The sequence below is a fragment of the Alosa alosa genome, chromosome 15 (assembly GCF_017589495.1).
Source record: "Alosa alosa isolate M-15738 ecotype Scorff River chromosome 15, AALO_Geno_1.1, whole genome shotgun sequence".
Classification (NCBI taxonomy): domain Eukaryota; kingdom Metazoa; phylum Chordata; class Actinopteri; order Clupeiformes; family Clupeidae; genus Alosa; species Alosa alosa.
The window spans coordinates 12,902,316-12,928,451 of NC_063203.1; the positions used below are offsets into that span (position 1 = coordinate 12,902,316).

Genomic DNA, 26,136 nt, shown 5'->3' on the forward strand with positions numbered 1-26,136 from the left:
TCCGTCAGTTTTATTTTTGTGGAGATACACTTCAACTATTGCTTCCCAGTGACGTTCTCTTGTAGCAAAACAATCCTAACCACAGACTACCCTCCACCATTTGTTTCATCTTCCTCCTGTCCTCAGATTTTATGTTCTTTTCATGACTTGCTTTTGATACCCCCTTTATTTGACAGCAGGTGTAAACCTGCTTTGCTCAGATTCATGTTTACTTAGTGTGTGTGTGTGTGTGTGTGTGTGAGAGAGAGAGAGAGAGAGTGTGTGTGTGTCTGTGTTTATTTCTTCCTCATTTTTTCACTTTCTTGTTCATTAGCAATGCTGCACTTTGAGCATCATCACCTCTCCTTACACAACCACTCTTTCTTGCACCCAAGTCAGCAAAGCGACAGCCATTGGCATTACCTGAGGTATGCAATTATTTCTTTTGGCTTTCCTTTCACACTTGGATTCACTAACAGTACAAATTATACATCATCATTTCCATAAAGTAACATACTGTTGTGGAAACTAATGCGTCAAACATATCTTCATATAGCATATTCAAGGCATTTCTTACTTGCTTGTGAACAAGAGCAAGATCATGTTCTCTCTTTTTTGAATAAAGACCTTGTGATGTCAGTAGAATGCATTATACAATGCAATACACTAAACTGTGAAAATTATTCAAAAGCCTAATGGATGCATGTACTTTTTAACGGAACAATTGTCAATGTATTGATGGCCATGTACTCAGTCTGGTCAGCAAATCTCCGTCAGGCACTCATGTAATGACCCATGCAAAGGCTTCTTATCTGACTCACAAATGAACAGTAGTTAAAAAGGATCACTAAATAAAGGACCCACAAATGCTCAAGGTTAGTCAATATGAATTCCCTGCTTTCCATAATCAGTGCCCATAGCGATAGGCTTGTGTCAAGGAGGGTGAATGTTCCCAGTGCATTTGTCCAAAGAACCGTGGCACAAAAAGAAATATCCTTGAATCCACCGCCACTAGAAAATAAATAAAGTATGGCCGCTCGACCCTTTTAGTGCAGGAAAAAAAAAGATGAAACGGGTCTAAGAGCAGCCATAAAATAGAGACGCGCGCAATGTGAAACTTTGCACCAAATAGCTTTAAACTGCTGAGTTTCGCGTTTCAAATCCCAGGCCTTATTTAAAGACCTAATTATGTATCTGTAATCAATTTCTGAACGTGGAAGGCAAGGGCACAGGAGGAATATATGCCTCTCAAGAAAGTGATCAAAACAGCTTTTTCCCTTTAAAGTCAAAGTTAAGGGAAGCTTCGTAACATGCAGCCCCTTTGACTAATGAAGGGGTTCAGGAGTCAACGGCGGAAAGATTCGTTCTTGGAGAAGAAGAAGGTGGGGGTGTGGGTGTGGGAGGTGGTGGAGGTAGAGGTGGTGGTGGTGGTGGGGGGTGGCGGCGGAAAGAGAAAAAACACACACCGCAGCATTTCAATAAACTTGCGGGTTATTTTTCCTCTCTTCTCCTTTTCCTGCTGCCGCTCTCAGTTCCTGAAGATGTTGATGCAATGAAAAGGAGCCGGGGCCGGGGCTTGAGCTCCAGCTAATCAAATGCAACTGTTCACACAGACTCCCAGAGCCTTAGGGAATGTTCACTGCCTACAGCCTGAGTGGGATGGTATCAGTGTTGTTCTGTTTGAACTCTTTATGGGAGGGGGGTGGGAGGTCGGATGGAGGGGAGTCAGGGTGGGGTGAGATGGGGTGGGGTGGGAGGTGGGGGGCTGTTATCCTTCTCTTTTTCTCCCTTTCTTACTGTGTCACCCCTACCTCTCGACATCAGACATGTTGGTAGCGAACAAATCGGGATAAAAGGTTTCGCTGGTGACTATAGAAAGAAAAGCCTCTGATGTTCAGGGAAAACTGTTACTGTCTGTCTGTCCAGGTACAAAGACTTGAGAGGCATTTCAAATCCCATTATCTGCTCACTGAATCCTAATGGCATACATCAGAGCAAAACAACCTGGTGCCATACAATGAATCTTTCTTTACAATCTGTTCTATAAATCTTAAACAAATTCCTGGACATGCTGTCTGATACCCCTATGAAAAAATATAGAAAATAACTGATGTCCCTCAAATTCAACTGGCGCAGTATTGTGTATTCTGACTTGCTGCTGTTGCTGCAATTAGCAGTCATCTCTGTGCTCAACAAAGTTTCAGAATTTCAGAGCTTCACTGAGACCATGAAGATGATTTCAGTTGTCAGAATGAAAAGGAATGCTCGCAGCTTGTTTCTATACTCAACGCCATGTCCCAGCTGAATATCGCACATACACATTGTAGCCAATAGCCTGTGGCTTAATAGTCTGTGTTGGCAAATCCAACTATTGTGCTTTTGACATTGTCGTAGAGCATGTAACCTCTACTCATTAACTGTTAAAAGTCTTTGTTTTTGTTTGATGAAGTCTGTCCATATTGTGGTCGTGATTGTTTCACATCGTCTTCCCTTTGTTGCCCTCTCCCCAACCCCACTTCCTCTTCCGCCCGCATCCATGGCAACAGCCAAAGACTTACCAGGTGCCACGACAGGTAAATATTACCACCCCCCCACTCAGCCAGCTGCTGTTGCGCCAGCAGCACTGAGCGACAGCGCGGTGCCGGACCCCCCGGATCATGCCCCATTCAGCCTCATCTCCAGCATGCCCTCAAAAGTCACTGTCTTGCATGGCAGCACTGTCTGCTAGATGCATAAAGTACACCATGCCTCAGTGCCCCATCCCGGCCCAATTTGAGGCAGCACAAACTTTTCGCCCACCCCCAGAGCGGGCCCTTCTTCCGCTTCAGAGCTCCCTAGCTGCCAAGCTCCTCAGTCCCATTCAAATTGGAGATGGGAGTGGGAACAAAACATAAAACAAATGGCGTGAGTCGGCCTCCCCCTGTTTGGGAAGAAGTTGAGCGGATAGCACCGCAGCAAAAGAAAATAATAATATAAAAAAAACCCACAAAAGAGGTGGGTGGGTCAAAGGTTTGTCAAAGCCAAAAACGAAGCCGACTCTTGATCATGACAAATAGCGATTTAATGTGTGTTTGTGGGGATTGTAATGAATTTTCATTATCTGTGGGAAATGTATTGTGAGTTGCCACTGCTCCTCTTAAAAAATGCCCACTTATACAAGGATGTAAACAAAGTCGTCATAAATCACAATCGGAAGCGCTCCAAAGTTTTACGTAAAGATTTGGTGAAGGAATTTACGGGTCATTTTTCACTGCAGGGTGGTGGGTGGGCGTGAAAGGTTTTGGGAGGGAGAACGATTGGCTAGACTGACCATTCTGAGCATGATATTGAGTGCATGTCAGCGTCTTTGGAGTTGAATGATACCGTTTTGTTATGTCTCATTAGCCTGGTTATTAAATCACTGGTTTCTCTGTATTTGTTCAGAGAGCACTGCTATGGCCAGCGGCCATATTTGTTTAACGATAATCATTTGGCTTCCTCAGAGGAGTTTTTTTCGCCGTCCCACGGGAATTCTCTCATACTTTTTCCCCCTACTCTCCTTCACGATAATTAGTGGCTGGTAATTTGTGTTTTTTAATGTAATTATAAGTATCAGCCCACATCACATTCCCCACAGAGCACTATGAAGAGAACTGACTTAAAGTGTGTGAGAATATATTATCCATTTTGGTGTTGCCTCACAGCTGCTAAAGTGTGGTGTGTCTTCTTAACGGTGCCTCACGCTGCTGTGTTGCTCATCTTGCTTGGCGTCTCATCAGTCTAGTGTCACCCTCTCCCCTGGCTACTCCTCATGCAGACTCAACAGGTGCCCTCTGCCATGTCCTCCAAGTGTGTTTAGATGACGGTTAGTGGGCGATGGTGGGTGGTAGGCCCTGGGGACTGGCTCCGTCACATGTTGACAATTTCATTTTTAGATTCACTCACTTCGCTGGTAGGGCCATGTTTAACCTAAAACTGAGTGCCAATGACAACATAATAAGATTCGGTGGCAGCATCAACTAATCTAATCTAATCTAATTAGATTACTAATCTAATATGAAACACATCTTTTACATCCATTACAAATGAAATATAAATAAAGTCGTATACCAATAACATATTACTTATCTGATGACTACAGAGGGTGTTATATTTATATCAGCTTGCTACAGTAGGCTACTGTAAATCAGTGATTACCGATTTAGACTGAATCAATGTCGCCATCTATGCCTTGGTATTTCATCAAGACAAACCAGCAGATATAAACACCTCTCACATGTCCCAATGAAGCAGATGCCCCACCTTACCATATGTTCAGCACTCATATAATGATTTACAGCTAGGCAATCCAACCTGGCTTCACTCCAAAGGTGTCAAGGACAGGAAACAAGCAGTGTGCACTGAGGAGAAATCATAATCATCTCCCGATGAAGGAATCACAGTGCATGGATAGGTGAAGGATGTAAATTATTGACTAGAAATTTGCACACAAGCTCCGGAATAAAACCATAAATAGAAGAATGTGTCTGGCTTTATTAAAACATAATGTGCTCTGGAGGTTGGGAAGCAGATCTCGTCTTTGTTCCCTCCCTGTCTGTCACTCTTTCTCCAGTCCTCCACATCTCTCTCCACTCCTCTCGCACAAACAAACACTCTGATTTTAAAGGCCCATTCACACCAAAAACGATAACGATAACGATAACTATAAATAAATATCGTTCTCTTTAATATGAATGACGACGTTCACACATAAACTATAACGATAACGACATGAAGAACGATATCGTTGGGGATCACTTTCAGAGCGATTTTCCCAACGATAAAATGCTAATAGCCAATCAGTCACATTTATTAACACAAGGAGAGACTTTGTTTATCGTTGTTCAGTGTGAACGCTTTTATCGTTATAGTTATAGTTATCGTTATCGTTATCGTTCTTGGTGTGAATGGGCCTTTACTCCTCTATCTCTCTCTCTCTCACACACACACATTCTGATTTTTATTCTTTCATATTGCTCTCTCACACATTCTGATTTCTATTCTTCCATATCTCTCTTTCTCTCTCTCACACACATGCTCTGATTTCTGTTCTTCCATCTCCTTTATCTTCCATTCTTTCTTTCTGTTCCATTCTCTCTTCTCTCTCTCCATCCCTTTCCCCCATGTCTTTCACTCGTCTCTCAGTTCCCTCCATCCATCTCTCCCCCACCCCTACCCCTCTCGCACACATATTGCTGTTGACAGTCTAACCACGCGACTGTGGTGATAGCATTGCTACCAAGAGACATGTTAAATAACCCATTTCTGCGAGAAACACAGAGCCCAGCCCAGTTGGCAGAATCTGGTTCCCTCCGTAATCTCCCGAGTCCACAAATACTGATTCCCATCATATTCCTCCAGTCCAGACCTGCTTTGCAAATTCCTCTCAACCTGTGTTCCTACAGCTACCAGAATTTTAAAAAATCCTTTAGTCACCAAAATGAATATATCTGCCTCACTGGAAAAAAAAGTCACAGACAGACAGAAAAAAGTCCCTGATGGAAAAGTAGCGAAATGGACTGAGGCGTACCACTTGAATTATTCAAGTTTTTAACTTTCCACTTACCTTTTTCTGATCAGCTCAAATGTGAATCCCAGTGTGCAGGGAATTATGTTTCAATTTGGGAGGCTGTTGCGATGGGACACATTAATTTGTGCATCCATTCGTCTGACGAGGTGTCTGGGCACGCTCATTACTTATTTACCAGGGTCTTCTGTAGCAGCGATCACTTGTTCAGAGATTCTCGCTGAAATATTTAGTCTTGTGCCTCAGTTTTAACCCAGGGTAAAGACACCAATTATATTCAGCATCCTTATTAGAATTTATGTACATGTGTGTACATCATTAATATGGAATGAACAATAAGGGTCAAGAGTTTTGCATGTCTCTAGTGGGTGTAGGGCAGGCTATGCTGGTATATGTATCTTGCATATGATTGAGTGGTGGGTGGAATCAATGCAGAGTCAGTCCAAACAATAAGACACTTAGCTTTACCTCAACTAGTAGAGGGAGGAAGGCACAAAGGTCATGGGTGTGATCCCTGATGAGGACCCTTCCTGACAAAGTTCATGTAAAGAACAGATACATATTTAAAATAGGAAGAAAATTGAAAATGAACCAAAACTTTATCTATGGCTTTGTAACAAACTCTTAGTGCTCTGAGGAGTTTTTCAGAGATTTCCTAAATATATTTCATGTTCATTTTGTGTAAATGTACATACTGCCTTAAGGGACTTGATGATATCTGTCTCTCTGTGGTATCTGTGGTTGGTTTGGCTGGAGAATCCACATTCCTTCATCACCTGTACTTTTCCATTTACTGCCTCGCTGCAATACCTAATTACCACACACCAATTCAAACCTAACTAGATTAATGAGTTAATTAGACTGCAAATAAATAAAATCAGGTAGCTGACACGTCTCCCGAGACTTCACAAAAAAAATTAAAATAAAAAATAAACTCTCAGGGTCACTTTGACGGGCCCTGGCGGCCGAGGCGTGCCGGACCTATTCATCAACCTGAGCTAATGAGAGCAGCACCGGAAGCATAACCAGAGGCGTCCTGCTGCCGCGGCCGCCGCTCGGTCCAGCCCCAGCGCGGCGTGCTTTTAAAAGGCGCGGCAACCTCGCCGCCACTGCCACGCTCTAGAACACCTTATGCCTCGGGGGTCAAACAGCCGTTCCGGAGCTTATACCCTTCAGGAGAGGTCAAGTGAGAGTGTGGCGCCCCAGATAGCGGGTACCCAGACGTGGTGGACCAGAGTGGGCTGCTAGCTTGAGGGGGAAATATCCAGTGAAATGAAAGCAGTGTTAGTAGTGCACTTCAGTGAACACTGCGTACATGTGGGGGGTAGGGTAGGGGGTGTTTTTCAGTGAATTTGTGTGCCTGTGCATGCACAGTATGTGTAAAGGGTTGTTCCTGTATGGGAGTGTATGTGTGTGGAGAAGCTTGAGTGAATGATGAATGAAAAAGAACATCTGTGTTTGCTGAAGGTAGAAGTACATGACACTGATGCAAGAACTTCATTTTTGGTCTTACATGACCATCGTGAACAAGAAGAGCCTAGCTGGAAGAGCTCTTGTCTGATGTTGAAAATCTTAGTAACTCTTAGTGAGTCAACAATAGTCAGAAGTCTAGAAAACTCAAACATCTATTGCATCACACGTTGCCTTGATAATTTGAGTTTTCAACATCTTTGTTTTCTTTTTACAGTGAATGCGTGATCACCAGTGTTTGTAGGTGGTGGTAGTAGTGCACCCAGGGGGAACACTGTGTGTGTGTGTGTAAAGAGTTATTTGTGTGTGTGTAGAAGGAGTTATTTGTTTGCGTGTGTGCATGTGTAAGGGGTTATTTATGTGTGTTGAGTTGGGTGCGTGAAAGGACACAGGAGAGGCGGTCTGCCAGCGTGGGGCTGGTTACTCGAGGAGTAACCTCACCTCACCTCACCTCAGCTGAACCTCCATTCCTTCAAAGCCAAATCCCAGTGACGAATTAGGACCCGTCATGGTCTTTGGACAATTTCTCAAAGTTTACTGCGTTTCACAACTTTGCTCACCCACTGCTATCCGCCCTGGAATGTACGCCCTTGGGACTGAGGGAGGGACAGAGATAGATGGAGAGAGAATCTGTGTGTCTTTGTATGTGTGTGTTAGGGAATACTAAACCAGCGTGTCCGGTTCTCCAACGCTTTTTTTTCCTTCAGCTTCTTGTTCCTCAGTATTAGCATTCAGACCCCTATAACGCTGGTCTCAACTGCATGACCCGGTAGTATCCTCACAGTCTCAAGACAGCCTGGCTTACCGCTTGTCCATCTCATCACGTCATCTTGTTTCTTCTCCTCTCCCGCCTCCTCCATAGACCCCAACGCCCTCGCCCAACACGGACCGGACCACGCGTTGATCGGCGGCGTCGTGGCGGTGGTGGTCTTCATCACGCTCTGCTTCATCATCGTCCTGGGCCGCTACCTGGCCAGGCATAAAGGTAGGGACCTCACGCTTTCAGCAGGGCCCAGCTACAGCCGCATCAAAAAAACCACATAGCAAGCATGGAGAGAGTGACAAAATGCTAGCATGCCTATGTAAGCCAGATGCCAGTGCCTGTGTGTTGACGTGTCTGTCACCTGTGGGACTGTGTGGACAGGGACATACTTAACCAATGAGGCGAAGGGAGCCGAGGACGCGCCCGATGCAGACACGGCCATCATCAATGCCGAGGGAAACCACGCACATGCAGAGGAAAAGAAAGAGTACTTCATTTAAGACCTCTGTTTTTTTTTGCCTCTCTTTTCTTACCGTCCTTTACTATCAGTGGCAACAAATGGGGTTGTGGAGGCCAGAGGAGAGGACTCCATTTTGACACGAGTCCGACTGAAGTGCTGGCATTTTTTTTTTTCTCTTCTGTCATCCCTGCACACAGAAAAAAAAAAAACAAACAAAACAAAAAACTAAATGAAAAAACTAACAAAAAAATAATAAAAAGAAAGAGAAAAAAACACATCCACTTTTTACAGGCCACTTGCTGCAGAGAAATGATGCCTTTTTTGTATTGCTACAAACTGTCAAATTGAATTAAACAACCCATACACTCATGTCAACCCTGCTCCCCCACCCTCCCCAAAACCTAATGTTCTCAAGAACATCAAAGTAAACACAAATCCATATATATATATATATATATATATATACATATATATATATATATATATCTGTTGGAATCTGGTTTCATCGCAGTGCCAATATATATAGACATGTGTTTTGTATTTTCGTGTCTTAACTCTAGAAATTAATTATTTTCACCAGAATATCATTTTCTCTGTTACCCTCACAGTATCTGTTATATACTTTTTGCAGATATTTCCAGGAAGCGGCAAGAAATGTGGTTCATCTCAAGTCGGAAAACCTTGGCTTTGCCAATAATTACGCTTTAAGAGAAGAATATGTAAAATGCATTAATGTTTTGAATGTGAATCACATGTAATGTTTAATGTGTTTTTTCATTATTATAATTATTATAATTATTTCAAATGTTACATTGTGGCATTGGATGTTACTCAGAGTGTACAACTGAGTGTACGCGAGTACGGAGTAAGAAAATGGACATTTGTTGTACATAAATGGACACCAAATAATGCTTACATGAATAAAAAAAAAGCAAAGGAAAAAATGTCAAGCACAACTAAATTAATAAGTGTTACGTAGTGAAATTATACATTTGAGAATTCATTTGAAAATATTTCAAAGTATTTAATTTCCACCTGTCATTTCTGTCTGTATATTCCTGCACTGTTGAGTTTATGCCTTTTGCCCTCTCTCAAAACTATTTGAATATAAAAGCACAAAGTAGAAGAAGGTACACATTGTGAGACAGTCTCAGGATTCCAACTGAGTGAAGTTCCGTCCTTGTTTTTATTTCTTTTTCTTTTTTTTAAATATTGCTGAACTTCCTGTTGAAGTGTACTTTTGACCAATTATAAAGAATGAGAGATCAAAAATATGAAAAAAAAAAAACTTTTCATGGGTCATACTTTCCAACATATCAAGTGGAAAAAAATTAACTGAGTGGAACAATTGTTTTGTTTACGGTACTTATGCCTCCCCCTTGTTAATACGGCTGTACATTATTTTGCTAATGTGATACATGGTGAAAAATATTGTTCTGATATGGGGTCCCATATGTATTAAGATTTGTATATTAGACAATATAGCTATTTAAAGTGTTCCATACATCTTTTGAATTTCACATCAACAAGGAGCAAGTGTTTCAACACAAGGCATGTAAATACTGTGTAACTATTAAATTCAGTCAAACATAATGTAGATTGTTGCTTTGCTTATCTTTTGTTTCCATAGTTTACAGACATACTGATTAAATTGGAATATGTTAATAGAATTACAGAGTAAGGAAATATGCGAACAAATAAGTACTGAATTATTATTGTTATTATTATCATCATCATCAGCATTATTATTATTATCATAATTATTACTATTATTATACAGAATAATGTCAGTACAACAATCACCAGTATTGCCTTTGTGTTCATAACAGAACTATCGACCCACTGAATCACTAGTGAGGTCAGGCTATCCCTTCAACATCACACTTTGGAAACATTGATGCTGTTCATACTTAATTTCTAGGGTAGCGTCCTTTGAGACATTTTTCTACATTTGCTTTGCCGTCTTGTTTTGCTTCTTTGGGACAAAATGTGAAAGGTTTGCTTTTTTCCAGTATTAAATATACATTTTTCAAACGATGCCTCTGTAAGAAAAGGGAAAAGTGAGGAAGTGAGTAAAATATGCACAACCGCCTGTCTGTTCTCCTTCTTTGATACTGGTGCTGGTGACTGTACAAGCTTTGTATACTGCCCATATACTGTAATCTGTCTTCATTAAGATATCCATTGATAATATCTTTGTCAAATACTGTGTGTTCTTGTCAAATGTTTTCTTCTGCTACACTGATAACGATTGTTTTTGATTGTCATGAAAAGAAAAAAAAGAGCATCACTATTTGATTCAGAAACTGACACAAGGATGAGGTTGTGAAAAAGCCCAAAAGGTTTGGTAGGAGTCAAGCTAACTGTACGTGAAATGTACTGATTGTGTACATGTACTGTACATTAAATTTCCAGTGTTAAGAGTGTAAGTGCACATATCAGTTAACGCATAATCAGTTCATATAAATTAGATCATGCATTGTTGCGTCATGATCGTAAGATTTTATAGACAACTATGAGCTGGCAAACTGGTCATCAATATGTCACTTATACTTTAATATGAATTTCTACATTCATTCTATATACATCAGGAAGCCAAACCACACACTGACAGTATTTATATCCCTGTATGGTGGATCACTGTGATGTCTCATTTCAGCCTCTACTGGTTGTACAGAACTCACACACAGTCTTAAAGCTTGAAGCTATATCATGTTTTTTCTCCAAAATTTACCTTTCAGATAGCCTTCCCACACTACAACACAGGCTTCTTTGGACTTTGTACATACTGTATTGGATGTGAGCATTTGCTGTATTTAGACTTTTGATGTACTGAAAATGACAGAATTTTCTTGTAAAGAAATAAGTGTCATCCCAAAACTGGCAGAGCACAGACAGCAGTAAGGAGAGCATTTGTTAGCTGTATGGAATGTACCCAACCACCTGGCAAGCAAGCCAGCCAGCACCGATAGAAACAATGCTCCTTAATTAAAATTTAGAGCACCCTTAATTTGTGAAAAAATTCATACAGCATTACAACTACCTTTGTTTACAGATATATGATATATGGGATAGCAATAGTGTGACATTTGCTTTTAAATATTGCTGCCACCTACAGATGGAAAACATTTCTGAATAAAAGCACTGTAAACCTCATGAATATTAAGGATAGATTTTAGTGTCTGAAACCAGACTAAATTTCAGGAGGCTCCAGTCAATTTCATGCTTCTTTTTGTATCTGCAGCCAGTCATTGAGTTACTAATACACATTTTCTAAACAGTATTTAGTCAATAACCTCATTCAAATACAATGTGTTGTGCATACTCTCAGCTAAGATGAGCAACACTGTTTGTCCATCTTAATTACCCATTAGCTTACACTGTACTGCTGTGAAATGTTTCCCCCTTTCGCTGAAATGTTAAATTAGTGAAGTGGAAGACAACGTAGGCTAATGAGTTATAGATGAATATCTTTTTTCCTGCTATTTACAATATAAACATGTTCCTACCTTGTCAAGTAGTTAAGTCAATAGAAGATTTGTCATAATCTTAAACAGACCAAATAAATCCCTCTTCTTTATAGTTCTTGAGCATGATAATTGTGTTAAATAATCTATGGTGTGCACCGACTGGGATCTTGAGGGGGTGAGAAAAAAAAGATAAATCCTTTGAAGATAAATCAGACATTGTGGGGGAAAAACGAGGATAACATGCCTCTGACCTGAAAACCCATCTTAGGAGCAGAGATTGTGTGCTTAAGAGAAACCATGTTCCGATGTCTTTGGCGGGTCCTGAGGCTCATCTCCATAGCTGCCTACACCTGATTGACTTCAACGAGTTCACAAATCAAGGCCTCTTTGAAGTTTACACTGGGTGGCTGAGGAAGGCGTAGAGGGGGTGGGGGTGGTAGGGATTATTCTTATGACCTCTGACAGCCCAGGCTTTGCAAAGAGTCATGCACCTGAGAGGTTGGCTTATTTCTGTCCAATCAATGGAAGCGTACTAAGGTCAATGGCATCAGAGGGAATGGCACGGCGATGTTTGCAAATTAAGCACATGAACACACCTTCATCCAGCTGCGCTCCTCTGGGCGCACTTGCCACCCCCCGTAAATCACTTGTGTCAGCGCTTGTAGCCGTGATTTGTTTAGTCGGCAAATCCTGATGACATAACATGCCCCGATTCCCCATAGAGCGTGGGTAATAAGTCAGGATAGTTACACAGGCAGAGGATAGGTGTGGGCACCACGCTGTGATGCGGTAATGAAACCCCCACCAAGGCTGTAACACAGTGGCACAGCGCTCCAGCTTGTGTGTAGTCACACATAAACACATTTTAGCGAGGACAACTCAGGGAGACAAGAGTGGATGAGGCTTGTGAATATTATCCCTCCGAGCCGTCTGATGAAAGCGAGGGCTTTGTGTGCGTCAGCGAGAATAATTACTGCTCTCGTCTTGTCCGAGAGCCAAGGCCTGGTTCATGATCCAAACCAGTGAGGGTTATGCTTGGAGAGTCGAGTCGAGTTGCTCGTGGGCCATCTTTCTTGGTTAGCTGCTCTCCTGCAGTCAGTGGGAAACTCAAAAGCGAAGGCGTGTCATAGGTAGCCTCTCCCCCTAGCGATGCCATATCGAGACATAATGTATATATGCAGACACTCGTGGGCAAAACATACAGCCACTTTTCTGTTACCTTTTCATTTCTTGAAGTATATCAAATTGTGGCAAAAAAGGATGGCCTTTCATTGGAAGGCCTGCTTGCCATTCTGAGGGTCACAGAAAACTAACCTGCTTTACTCTGCGAGCTGGTCTGAGTGCGTCTCATTTGCCGTCTACATTCCTCTGTAGTGCTTTTGTCTTTTGTTTATTCGAGTCAGTCATAATTATTCAGGCTTGATGATGCATCTAAAAAAACGTGCGTCTCTCCTGAGGCTGTTTCAGGTTAATTAAAAATTCACCATAAGCAGAGGGCCTGAAGCTCGCTTGAAAAGACGACTCTCCGAACGACCACAAGGGAGGAAGTGAAACACGGAAAAAAGTGAGGGAAATTAATAAATAAATGGATGAATAAAGCGAAGAACCTGTGGCATGGGCTGTATCATCACAGAGGGAAAAAAGGTGCACCATCTGTTTGTACTGTAGCTGTGCATCTAACCATTTTTTTTCCATTGCAATCACTGGAGACTTAATTAAACTGAAATTGTCTCTCCTCGGGTTAAAAAAAGGAATGATTCGTGGAGATTACTGAGCACAGACTTCAACTCAGAGTGCTCCAGGACCGCCCAAGATGGGACCGCTTCCACTTCATAATTGATGTCAAGCACACCAAAATATGATCAACTAAAAACTGGCCAGCAGTGTCAAGGCTTCAACATGGTGGTGGGGGAGGCATCATCTCCTTCTTTTTTCTTGTAAAAAGGTCTGCCCTTATTCAGGGGCTTCCTACCCCTTCATGGACCATCATTGTTTTTGCTCCACACACTTTCTTTATCAAAAGAACGTCTCGGAGGAAAAAGTGAACAGCTCACCAAGAGCATCGTCGTGACATCGCATCATCTTTTTGATGCCAACCGGCGCGGCGTGATGGCCGGCCCGAGGGATTAGTGCCGGCAGACAGCAGAGTCAGACCACACTGATTAAGCACTTGAGAGGAGAGGCTGAAAATGACTAATCCACACTTATTTAGTATTCATGGAACAGGGGCAGGCCTACGAGAGATCACCTTGACAAGTCAGCTTAAAAAAAAAAGAAACGAATCGAGTGGAGGGAGGGGTGGAGGGTTAGAGTCCCATGAGTGGCTCTGGGGCCAAGTCGAATAATTATAACTTTAAAAGATAACTGATTGAGTTTTCAGACGGGTGATAAGAATCTAGTTCATTTGAGTGTAATTGAAAATAACCAATATACTCCATTAAGGGCAGTTAATTACACTTCCAAGAGCTTTCAAGTGTGTACCAATGTCTGTGTGTGTGTGTGTGTTTGTGGGGTAGGAGGGGGTAAACTTTAAAAAGCGCTTTATCATTTTAATAAGCCAACAGAATGACTGCTACTCTGCACAGCAGGAGGAGGGGCCCATTTATCTCTTGGGCCACACAACACTAATTTATATGCCAGTGCTACAACTAGGCAGAATGGGTCCAGCGCTTGGACGGAGACTAACAAACACAGGCGGCCCAGAGTCGAGAAAAAGTAAGAATAGCCTTTTTATCTTTGCAGGATTCACGGCATTCTCTCGCCAAAGAAACGCAATGCATATTAAAAGAATCACACGGTTGCAGTGGCCCGACTTCCGTTTTTATGTCGAGGCAATAAGATAAGATGGGAGAGCCCTCTGTGCGCCCAGCACATTAATAATATTCCGCATTAATGACGGATATATCTCATGCAAAGTGTAAGCAATTCTTACATGTAATATTAATCAGTTTTGAAAATGTCATGGAAATAGATGAAAAGCGGAGATATCGTTTTCAAGGTCTTCATGGAAAAATAATTGCAAGTCTGCATAGCTGTGTGTGTGTGATATTGTTCACAAGGCAGTCTGGATTCCAGCAGAAGAAAGTTCTGCATACATGCGCTTTTTCAAGGATGATGAAAACACTAAATCACTTGAAGTGCAAACTGCAGCGTCTGGATGCCAGAAAACCATAAGAACGTGATGAAATCCCTGTGTTTACCAACCTTGCCATGACCTTAATAACTAAGTCAATTATATGCATCAAACACCCCAATAACGACAAAGAATTAGGCTACCGCACAAACACCAAAGCCTTGTACATACTTCTAAAAAAAGTATAATAAGAAGGAAATAAAATAGAAATAATAAATCCTTTGTTGGCAGAGAGAGGGAATTACTAGATAAATCTAACAAGAGGCTGAACCGTGGACTGGCTGGCTCAGACAGGCTGCGGCGGCTCTTCAGAGAATACACAAACAAGAGAACTTATTTTATTTTTCAACTAAAAATGCTATCTGTCCTAACAATGTCAGTCCAGAGTGGAGCCTCCTGTGCATTTCTCCAGACAGCTCCGGAGGATCTCGTCACGGAGCTTTTGCTTTCTATTACACAGAGGCTCTTGATGTTACACTATAACATGACCCATCTCCTAGAGAGCCACACATAGGACCAGACCAGCCTATATATACACACACACACACACACACACACACACACTTACAGAAGACTGCGTCATAGAATTCCTTCAATTTTCTTCATTGCATGCCCTCCCACACACACACACACACACACAAACACAGACAACACACACAGACACACACACCAGACAAATTAAACCGAAAAAGTTTTCAGGAGTTACAACTTACAACTGTTAATTTCCATTTATTGATTTTGTAAACACTCTTATCAAGAGTAACTGGAATGCATTTGTAATTAAAAGTGAAAGGGGCTGTTGTGTTTGTGCAGCATGCCTGGGCTTTAGCTCATGCATTTCCAATCTAGAACGCGCTGGCGTCTGCATGCAAAATGGGCACGGGGAGGCCGGAGACTTTTGGGGGGTTTGTACACACGTCAGCGAGACAGGATGGGCACATGCTCAGGCATGCAGCGGGCATATATGGAGAGGCTATGCAAAGCTGATGGTAACACAATGGGTTATGTGGCGGTGGTGGAGTTTTTTTTTTTTTTGGGGGGGCTGCATGAAGGCTCCCCATAATCTGCACTTTGGTCCAAGAGTTCAGCGGCAGTGAACATAAGAAATGGGGTGGGGGGATAGGAGAGCCAGAAGAAACCTGAATTAATTCAATGTTTTGTATTAATTTTTTCTTCACTTGACAAGTCATACATGTCTAGCTGAGTGCTGCAGTGAGTTTTTATTTTTTTGAATCTGCAAACTATTAGAAATTGTTCCACCTCCAAGGCAGAGACATGATACACTTTGGCAACAAAATAGGCTAGACTGGTAATATGACAGATGATAATGGCTTTACCTTGCTGTCAAATGTTGTTAATGCAGTTAATTTTAACACCTGCGGTATAGATCTTAACCTGTCTGTTAAAAGAACTTACTGGTCAAATGTGGAAATCTACAAGCCAACTAGCTGAAGATCAGTGGGTTGTTTTTCCTTTGAATTTTAACTTCAAAACGAAAATTATAACCCAATGAAAATGTGGATTAAAATGAAAATGGAATTATGGATGGAATTAGGTACTATGTAATCAAAATGTTAGTAAGCTCAATAATTCTAATAAGCACAATGAAATGAGTGAGCTTAGCATATTCAGCACATGTTGTTTTTTATGTTTGTAGCAACATGCAATTCTGCATGAGAAGAAAAAGTGCACCTGACATAGATTAGCATAATCCATTCAATTCATAGCAATGCACACAATGTAAGTTAAGACGCACTAACAGAACCTTGTAGTGAAGGATTGCACAAACATGACGCTTAGAAATTCAAATGGGTTTAAATGAGGCAGGTACAGTATGCAAAGGGCAGTGCATCATTAACATTAAAGAATTCCATATTTGCATCAGAAACAGGCCATTAATAACATGCATCGAGTACAGTAATAACTATTCTGCAACAATCTGTGGCGTGATACTGAAAAACTCTATCCAGTATCAGCCTCTTTTTTTCCTCCAAAATGTGATGTCCCTGACATCTAACCCAAATTAATGCATAGTACAGTATAAATGCTAGTGGGGTCAAATGTCTTTATCTTGTTAATGTTCAGTCAGTTTGTTTAATGCCAAAGTGATTATTAGTGCATATATTGCATAATTCCTATGAAAAGAGAGCAGGTCTTTGTCTTTGTACTCCGAGTCAAAGTCAGAAAAAGCAGACAAACCACCTGTGGAAAGTAGAGAGAGCGAGGGGGGAAAAAAAAGTCCAGAAAAGACAGACAGTCCACCTGGCCACCATTGGCGTGCCCTAGTTGATCAGGGTGCGGCGGTGTCGTCCCTGAGGAGGCCGTCGCCCGTCCGGTCCTCCCTCGACTCCTCGTTTTCTTCTGGCATCGCAGGCTCTGCCTGCAGGCATGGGGTCGCCGCCTCCACCTCGGAGGGCTCTTTGGTGGCGCTGCCACCGCCACAGCTGCTGCTGCTGCTGCCGCTTCCGCTGCCGTCGGGCCCCGGGACGTCCCGCTCCTGGCCTGCCAGGTTGGGCGACGCCATGGGGGTGAGGAGGACCGAGGAGGGGGAATTGGGGGACAGGTGCTGGGCCAGGAGCTGCAGCTGGTCGGGCTGCGGGCCGGCCTCGCCACACACGGCCTGGCACAGGCCCGAGAGGCCCTGCAACGTCTGGCCCATGCTCAGCTTCAGGTGGCTCCGCTCCTGCAGCAGCTTCTCCTTCTGACCTCGCTGTCGGACAGAGGAAGGGGGCGTTGGAGGAGAGAGACGCAAAGCCATTAGGAAGCCATTAGCCGCAATCTCACATGGGCACTAATGGCCATTAAAGGAAACAGTGAGCCTGGCAGCCAAAATGGATGAGGAAGAAGGGAGGGGAAGGGGGGGCAAGATCTGCCACAGGTCACAAACTTGAAACTTAGAGTAGTGTTGAGTGCTAGCCACAGCCAGAACAGAAAAGTAACATTAGCCGCATGTTGGCAGTAATATCCACCAATTGCACCATCAAGTGCTGGCAAGATACTGGGACAGAAAAAAAATGCTTTGTAGACCCAGAAGTACAGAACTGCAAATACAAACGGGTTTGACCAGACACACAGCTTTGCTGTAAGTAAACAAATAAGAAAACTGGAGACAGAATTATAAGAGAGTTTGACAGACACAGACATACAGCTCAAATAAACAAACTGGGTCTGGTCTGTTTTTTGCCATAGAATATATGTTACTGTACATGGAATCATTCAAAATTAAATTTGTGAGTGTTTCTGTTTAAACTCTCCAGCATCCATTAAAAAATATTACTCTGGAATAAGTAACAATTCTTTTGTTCAAATTTTCCACATATGAATTCCAGCGAGAAATTGATTCCACTAGTTGGTCAATCCTAAAGTATAAATAAGCAAAGAAAAGTCAGGGGAGCATTTTCAAATTCCGTGTAGATTTCTAAGATCGACTTAGCTGTACAGTCCCTGATTTTAAGAAAGGAGAATGACATTTTTGATCACAAAAGCCTCTGCCATATCTGTATTAAAAACACAATAAAATGCACTGAAACCGCTGTGCTGTAAAGGGCTCAATAATGCTGCATTTAACCTTGAAGAAAGATGTACCTGGCCAATACTGATTGAATGTGCCCCAGGTAATGCTTTCAACATAAAGCCCAAAGGGTAAAAACTCAACTGCCAGTCAAAAGATGCCATTGGCTTTCACGCTCACTAATGCACTTTCAGCACCAACCTTCTCAGATGAAACGGGCAGAAGGAAATCTACTCACACTTTCAGCGCCAACTGTTAAGTTAAGTGAACGTGTAGAGTGCAAACACTTTGTACTCTTTTGATTTAATTAGTCATGACTACAGAGTGGGAGAATCTGTGTTTTTGTCTGGGGTATTACATTAATAAAAAAAAAAGGTCAAGACTTGGAACATTCAAGCATAGAGACATCAAAGAGACCTGTCCCAACATTAGCACACATGCACACTTGCATTAAAGTCGACATACCAGTTTCTTAATCTCGCACTCCAGCTTCCGAATGCAGTCCAGCTTCCTTTTTCGGGAGCGCTGGGCGGCCACACGGTTCTTGCTCCGGCGACGGACGTCGTGGACAAACTCAAGCTGTTCCTGGGTCAGGTTCTGTTGCCGTAGCATCTGCTGGAACGCGCTGCGGGTCATGTTGGGGATCTGCTCCACCGGGAAGGGCAGCTGAATCTGGATCAGAGGCAGACACATCATGGCAGCCAACTGACACAAGTGGGTGACCCCTGGAGCTGAACTCATCATACAGGCCATCAATCAAGCTCATATAGCCGGGCAGAGAGGAGCTTGCCAAGTGAGTGCAGTCTCCTGCAGCCAGGGGCACAGGTGAACCGATGTCTAAAATGGATTTGAAAAGAATCAATTCCAGCGATTGCCCAACGCATCATTAAATGTGCCAAGGAGTAGCTTGTCTGAAGTACGCGGACGCAATTATGATTAGCAATCTGGAGGAGTTTGTGTGGTTTTGTTCTTAAAGAATTACGCGCCACATTTTGAGCAGATGTTAAAAGCAAAAAAAAATTCTGGGCATTCTATGCCTCTAGTTTTCCGTTTCAGACCATTAATTTCATCTGACTCTGCCAAACAACAACAACAACAACAACACAGTCACTGTTTCAATTCAGAAGGAGGTTTAACAGTCATAAGGTGGATGGCAATTACCCTCACTTGCAGATGGCAGTGGCACCTGTTAATGACTGCACCAGATCTCAATTTGGGGGGGTGGGGGGGGGAATATCTTCATAAAAATATTTTGCACTTTGTATTTTGTATAATGTTTTTTGTCTCTTTTACTGCTAGAAAAATATACAGGAATACAAATATGGTAGTTTCATTCCATGCAAACTCTCTTCGATTCCAAGGGGAATGTTCTGTATAGTAGTTGAGTTGGCATGGGATGACCCAAAAGAAACCAACTGATCAAGAAACCTGAGGCCAACATAAATGAGCAAAGACTAAGACAAGGTAACCTTCCCTACCACATCTAACAAGATAAACTACCTGTCTTCACTTGTAGGGAACTTTGTATTATATTTAAATGAGCCAAAGCTTCATTTGTTATCAAAAGACTCTCTATGCTAAGTCACAGCGAATTGAGCAGTGTTTACAAGCTCAAAAATTAATTTATATTATGCAAAGAGTAAACTTTTGGTGACAATTTACATAGGCTTCAACCTTCATGTAATGCTTCATTTGCAAACCTACACTGTAAACAACCCAGTTGTGAATAATAGACTTCCTGGCAGAGTTAACTGTTGTTTACAAGTATTAATTTACAGCCTAATTATGGCAGATGTGTACATTTTATCTGTCTCCTAGCCAAGAATCTTACCAATTACCTTGATGGGGGGGGGGGGGGGGGGGGGGCGTGCTGTATGGCAGCAGCATGTAGACCATAAACAATCAAACAAATCGTAAATCAAGACAAACCCACCCCAATGAGAGGGGGAGGGGGGCACAGAGAGAGAGAAAGAGAAACCCAAGGAAAGAAAAGGGCCCGCCAAGAGCAATTAGAGAAAAGAAGGAAGGAAGGAAGAGAAAACCGCAAAATCCAAATCCATCCTGTGTGTATGCCACAGACCAATAACAATGCCCTCCTATGCGGCTGGCCTGTAATACATGCAGATTCAAAGGCTGCCTAGAGTCAGGTTCTTGGTCTACAACTATGCAAATACTTTAGATTGCAATAATGATTGCAAGTATGGTCAGACTGTTGCCTGCATCACAGGGATCAATTTAGTCAAGTCAAGTTAAGTCAACTTTATTTATAGAGCGCATTTCATACACAGAGGTCATTCAATGTGCTTTACATAAACAAAAGCGAACAGGAATAGTTGATAAAAGCATAGAAGGGCAATAGTCAAAGAATAGTTTAAAAAGTAAAGAATAATTAGAAAATAATAATAATACGAAAACATAAAACACACAAGGTGATAGTACATAAAAGCATAAAAGGGCAATAATTGTGTTTAAAAAGTAATAATTAAAAAACAACAACATAGAAACGATTACCATTTTAGCTGAAAGACTTTCCCAGATTTAGAAATGTAAAAAATAAGTGATCAGTTAGCAGAAAGCATCTGAGAAAAGTTTGGTCTTAAGTCTAGATTGGCTACAGAAACTGGCTACAGTTGGGGCAACTTTGATCTCATCTGAAAGTTGGTTCCAGAGCTGAACTGCATAGCAACTAAACGCTGCTTCACCATGTTTAGTTCTAACAGTAGGTTTTACTAACAAGTATTTCTCCTGAGACCCGAGAGGTCTTGAAGGTGTGTACTGCTGAAGCATGTCTGCTAGGTAATTTGGTCCCATTCCATTTAGTGATTTATAAACAAGCAGAAGCACTTTAAAGTCAATTCTGTGACTTACTGGAAGCCAATGCAGGGACTTAAGTAGTGAAGTAATGTGGTCAATTCTTTTAATTTTTGTGAGAACCCTAGCCGCTGCATTTTGTGTCATCTGAAGCTGTTTGATAGTCTTTTTAGGAAGGCCTGTGAAAAGCCCATTGCAGTAGTCAACCCTACTGAAGATGAATGCATGAATAAGTTTTTCTAGATCATGTTTATACATTAGCCAAGTTTTGCAATGTTTTTGAGGTGATAAAAAGCTGATTTAGTTGTTGCTTTCATATGGCTGTTTAAACAGTGGTTTTCAAAGTGGGGGCCGCGAGGGGGTGCCAGGGGGGCCTCAGCAAGTTGGAAGGAAAAATAAAAGCAACAAATAAATACATTTGAAAATGTTTAAATTACTATGATTGGTTGTTATACAATGCCATTATAATAATTTGTTGCATATCTGAACATTATATTTTCCATGATAATGGGAATAATAGTAGAGTGATAGCTCTCATATAGCAGAAAACCCCAAATGCAATTTTTACACACTGTATGCTCCATCGCGAAGTGCTTGTGGCTAAAATAATTATTAGGATTAGCTTAATGTATTTTTACATTTGCCGTAGTATTGTCGATGGGTTTAATAACACATCAAGGGGGTCCTTGGCCAGAACCTAGTGGTATTTTGGGGGCCTTGTGGAAAAGTTTGGGAACCCCTGGATTAGGACACCAAGATTTCTAACAGTATCCTTTGCTTTAAGCCCTTTAATCAAGGAGAGTGGCAACCTTAAGCCTTTCCTCTTTTTTATCAAATATAATTCCTTCAGTTTTTTCTTTGTTCAACTGAAGAAAATTGAGACATCCAGTTGTTAATCTTGTCAATACACTGACGAGAGAGATTCAAGGGGACCATAGTCATTAGGCGAAAGAGCTAAGTAAAGTTGGGTGATAGGAGATCAAATTGTGATGGTTTGTCCAAGTGGGAGTATTAATTAGTAGGCTCTGGCCAGGCCACCTGTGTGGGGGTGGCCTAATTCTGAATCGAAACAATGACTCTGTGTGTCCAAAGATCAGAGAGGGTTCTTCTGATCAGACGCCATTTGACTCCTTGACCAGACGCTTGGGTGAACATTGTGGATTTCAGTATTTCCTGCCTTACACTGCTATGCTAGACCCATCACTAGTCCTAATCCTAGAGCCGTGTGTGTGTGTGTGTGCTGTTTTAGACCTGTCTCTAGTCATGATTCTAAAAAAAAACTATGAATCTCCAGTTGCCAGCGCATGCCCCCTCAGCGGTGACTGAGTTGACACTTCTCTGACGATAACAACTCACCTCCTCTGCCCGCTCCCGGCGCCCCTCCCTCTCCCCCTCCGTGTCTGAGTGCAGGTCGTCCTCAGAGTTGATGGGGGACATGCAGGGGCTCGGGCTCTTCTCCTGCTGCGGCAGGTTGGAGCAGTCCACCACCGGCGTCTGGGCCTCCTCCGACCCCAGGTTCCTCAGGAAGGGGCACTCTCCCGTGGTCGAGCTGAGATCCAGGTGCTTGAGCCAGTGGAAGTCGGCGGCGGCGCTGGCGTTCTCCGACGCAGACTGCTCCACCACTTCGTCCAGGGGCATGGGCTCGGACAAGGAAGCACCCAAGTCGCACCAGAAGCCCTTGGCCAGGTGCTCGGCCACCTCCCTCTCAACACTGCTCCGATTTCCAGACGTTTTCATGGAAGTGATACAGGACGGTGCGTGGCCAGCAGTGTCGAAACTGAGGTCCGACTCTGCGTCGGTGCTACCCATGACGCTCCCTGGCTCTAAGGGCTCAGGTGAGTTCAGCTGGCACAGCCGCTGGCTACTTTGGTTGGGGGTCCTTACCATAGCTTGGTCTGGGGGTGGACTGCATGCCTCAGGCACGCCGATCTGACCAGAGAGGGGAGACTGAGATTGCTGGTCCAAAATGGGACAGGTCTCCATGGAAACATCATTTGGGCAGCCACTGCTGGCCAGATCTAGCATAGTCTCGTCTGCCATGGAGTCTCCGACGTCGCCACTTGAGCCCACCATCTTTAGGAAGGGGCACACTTGCTCTGGCGCTGTGGATAATGAGGGCTGCAGCTCAGGACCACAGTTTTGCAGGCAGAACTGGTCTTGGCCATGGGCCTCTGGGAATGCAGGGCTCTTTGGTGAGGGGAAGCCCAGGGTTAAATTCTCCTCTGGTAACATAGAGGTGCTGGGCTGTGAGGGCTGACCAACAAGGCAGGGGTCTAGGCACTGTCCTGCAATGCCTATGCTGTCCTGCGTTGTGGTCTGGGATATGTCCTGTGTTTTATTTGGGGATATGGCCTGTGTTGTGTTCGGGGATATGTCTACGGACACATCACCCGGGCCCAGGTCTTGGCCAGATGTGGTTGTGTCATTACATTGATGCCCTTTGTCACCACAGGACTTCCTTTTGGCTTTTTCAGCATCTGTTGTGACACAGGCATCCTTGTGGAATTTGGGAATGAGAAACTCAAAACAGGATTGGTCCAGGTTATGAAAGCCCAAGAATTTTGCGCATTGATGGATCTCTAAAATGTTGTCTTTGGTGAAGAGAAGCTTTGCTGTGTAGGCAAACTGCAGCAGTGGTTCAAAGCCTTCCACGGTCACCTACAAGTCATACAAAACGCACATTCTGGTTAACTATAAGCATTGAATGTCCTTACATGTTCTCTGTTACTCTTTATATTCTTCCCTCACATTATTTTTCCTATTTACATGTAAATAGTCAGCTGCAATTACTTGCATGCACAAATAAAATGCAAATAGACTTGTATACACATACATACCTTATAAATAAAAAAATAAAAAAATAAATAAATAAATAAAAATGGGGCAGTCGTGGCCTACTGGTTAGCACTTCGGACCTGTAACCGAAGGGTTGCCGGTTCGAACCCCGACCAGTAGGCACGGCTGAAGTGCCCTTGAGCAAGGCACCTAACCCCTCACTGCTCCCCGAGCGCTGCTGTTGATGCAGGCAGCTCACTGCGCTGGGATTAGTGTGTGCTTCACCTCACTGTGTGCTGTGTGTGTTTCACTAATTCACGGATTGGGATAAATGCAGAGACCAAATTTCCCTCACAGGATCAAAAAAGTATATATACTGTACTTATACTTATATATTTTTTCAGGAAAGTAGGAAACATATTGGTTATTGAAGTCATACTCTGGAAAACGTACATTGTCAGGAAGAGTGATGACTCGACTCTGACTGGCGTGGCCCAGGAATTTGGAATGGAAGAAGTCGCTGCAAGAGGCCAGCACTGAAGAATGGGCTCGGTAACTTCGACTCTCCACGAGAACGGTCACATCACACAGCACGTCGTTCTGTCGCTGCTCATCCAGGGAGCGGAGGACATGGGAACTGTGAACTGCAGACTGGAAAGTGAAAACGGACGTCCGGTGGCCATCCACAGACATGATGCCTGGTACTGGCTAGATCCAGGAAGGGAATGGGTGCATTTTAATAGTGTGCATAAACTCCTTGTACAAAGACTTATTGTATGACCATGAAATGCAATCATAGTTGATGTAAAGTAGCCTAATCTTTGTACTTCTACATCTGCACGTCCAGCAACTAAGTATTCCATAATATTAATATGACGTTGGAATTCAACACAACACATGTACATGGAAATACATGTTTATGCTCTTGATGGCAAAAATGCTTTAAAAAGGCTAACCTAACCTATTCTTGAAACTCTACCCTAATACTTTGGGCCCGATCTGTTTCAGAAGTGCACAACGTTAGTTTTCGGTCAAGTTCAGTAGCCGTGTAGCCTACAGTAACCTTATGTCATTTCGGAAACAGTCAAGAGTCCGTGTTGAAGACCGAAATACTTGAGGAAAGTGAAAAGATTCTGACAGCATACTAGCCCGTTTATTTACGCATACACTTAAATGTTATCCTTAGCATCTCTGGCTAAGTTACGCAGGATAGGTAGCTACCCAGTAAACATTGATAATTTAGCATCATCGGTGTTACAGGTGGTTATCAGCACCGCCCTAATCGAAATCTGTTGTTCTAGAAATTTGGATGTAACGTTATTTGCACAAGACAGGGCCAGGGTAATTGAACTTCGTCAAACATACTTCTGTTATCCAGGTTACACTACTTGAAAATATTTGTCATCTTGCAAAGCATATCTCTTAACACCACAAACCGACCGTTTGAATTTGTTGTTGAATAACGTTATCCTGGGGACAGCTAACTAGCACCTAGCAAGCGATAGCTAACTCTGGAATTCAGCTGGTGACGCTATGGCTTCACAAGGCTTTTCATTAAACGAGCGTTGTGTCAAGCTTTTACCAGAACTAGGGAAACCGTTCTGTGCTCTTGCAAGATTAAACCGAACATCATCGTGAAACTTAAACAGCAGCTACTGAAAACCATGAAGGATACCTTCCATTTAAAGAGGTGGTCAATATGTGTCTGGCAGCTAGCTCTCTATCGTTAGCTAATTTTGTCATATTCCAATTTTGAGCTTCCTGCTCACCTACCGTAACACACAATAGGGATTTCCTGAGTGAAAATGAAGTGTGGTGTAATGAGTAAAACAACACTGACCTGTCATATCACCTTGAAGTGTCAAATGTATTCATTTTCCTGCAGTCTCTCATAACTGTTTCGAGTTAAACGCTGACAGTCACGTAATCATGTGATATTTGGGAAAGTTCTGCCAGCCATTCGTATGTTGCAAGCCTGGACTAATGTGAGGCTGCGCGAAGTATATACTGCGCATGTACCTATTTCAACTTGTCAGTCTCATAAAATATATAGAAAATAAATAAAAATCAACCATTATAACCGAAAGAGTAGGCTACTGTATTTTCTAAACGGACTAGTCCACTTTTGTGAACAATTTAATCTTTTTAATTTGAGTCACAAAGTTTTAACTGGTTAGGAAAGACAATTATTTTTTAAAACAATAATTATACTCATTAAA

At 42.6% G+C, this 26,136-nt stretch overlaps 2 protein-coding genes across 6 annotated transcripts in view; one reads left to right on the forward strand and one right to left on the reverse strand.

The window, feature by feature from the left end:
- cadm2b (cell adhesion molecule 2b) overlaps window positions 1–10,421 on the forward strand; it is a 140,110-nt gene extending 129,689 nt beyond the window's left edge. The window contains exons 9-12 of one of the 5 annotated variants that reach the window (XM_048264860.1): window positions 2,526–2,552; window positions 7,857–7,979; window positions 8,139–8,244; window positions 8,849–10,421. In XM_048264860.1, the coding sequence (XP_048120817.1) occupies window positions 2,526–2,552; window positions 7,857–7,979; window positions 8,139–8,244; window positions 8,849–8,975 (383 nt within the window). In that variant the 3' untranslated portion in view covers window positions 8,976–10,421. Of the gene's footprint in view, window positions 1–2,525; window positions 2,553–7,856; window positions 7,980–8,138 lie in introns of all 5 variants that reach the window. The other 4 variants (XM_048264863.1, XM_048264861.1, XM_048264865.1 and 1 more) reach the window with 4 other exon arrangements.
- Window positions 10,422–15,533: 5,112 nt separating this feature from the next.
- Window positions 15,534–25,897, reverse strand: LOC125308489 (transcription regulator protein BACH1-like). Its single transcript, XM_048265034.1, has 5 exons — window positions 25,758–25,897; window positions 24,371–24,625; window positions 22,499–23,800; window positions 18,797–19,003; window positions 15,534–17,530 (listed from the first exon to the last, which is right to left on the reverse strand). Exons 2-5 carry the CDS (start codon window positions 24,608–24,610, stop codon window positions 17,111–17,113), a joined length of 2,169 nt encoding a protein of 722 aa, XP_048120991.1. The 5' UTR covers window positions 24,611–24,625; window positions 25,758–25,897; the 3' UTR covers window positions 15,534–17,110.
- Between the last annotated feature and the right edge of the window lie 239 nt (window positions 25,898–26,136).

Coding starts and splice junctions, on each gene's coding strand:
- LOC125308489 (XM_048265034.1), bottom strand. CDS start 24,610: ATGTCTGTGGATGGCCACCGGACGTCCGTTTTCACTTTCCAGTCTGCA. Junction 19,004..22,498: donor GCCGGGAGCGGGCAGAGGAG/GTGAGTTGTTAT, acceptor CCTCTGATCCAG/ATTCAGCTGCCCTTCCCGGT. Junction 17,531..18,796: donor AGTGCGAGATTAAGAAACTG/GTATGTCGACTT, acceptor TCTGTCCGACAG/CGAGGTCAGAAGGAGAAGCT.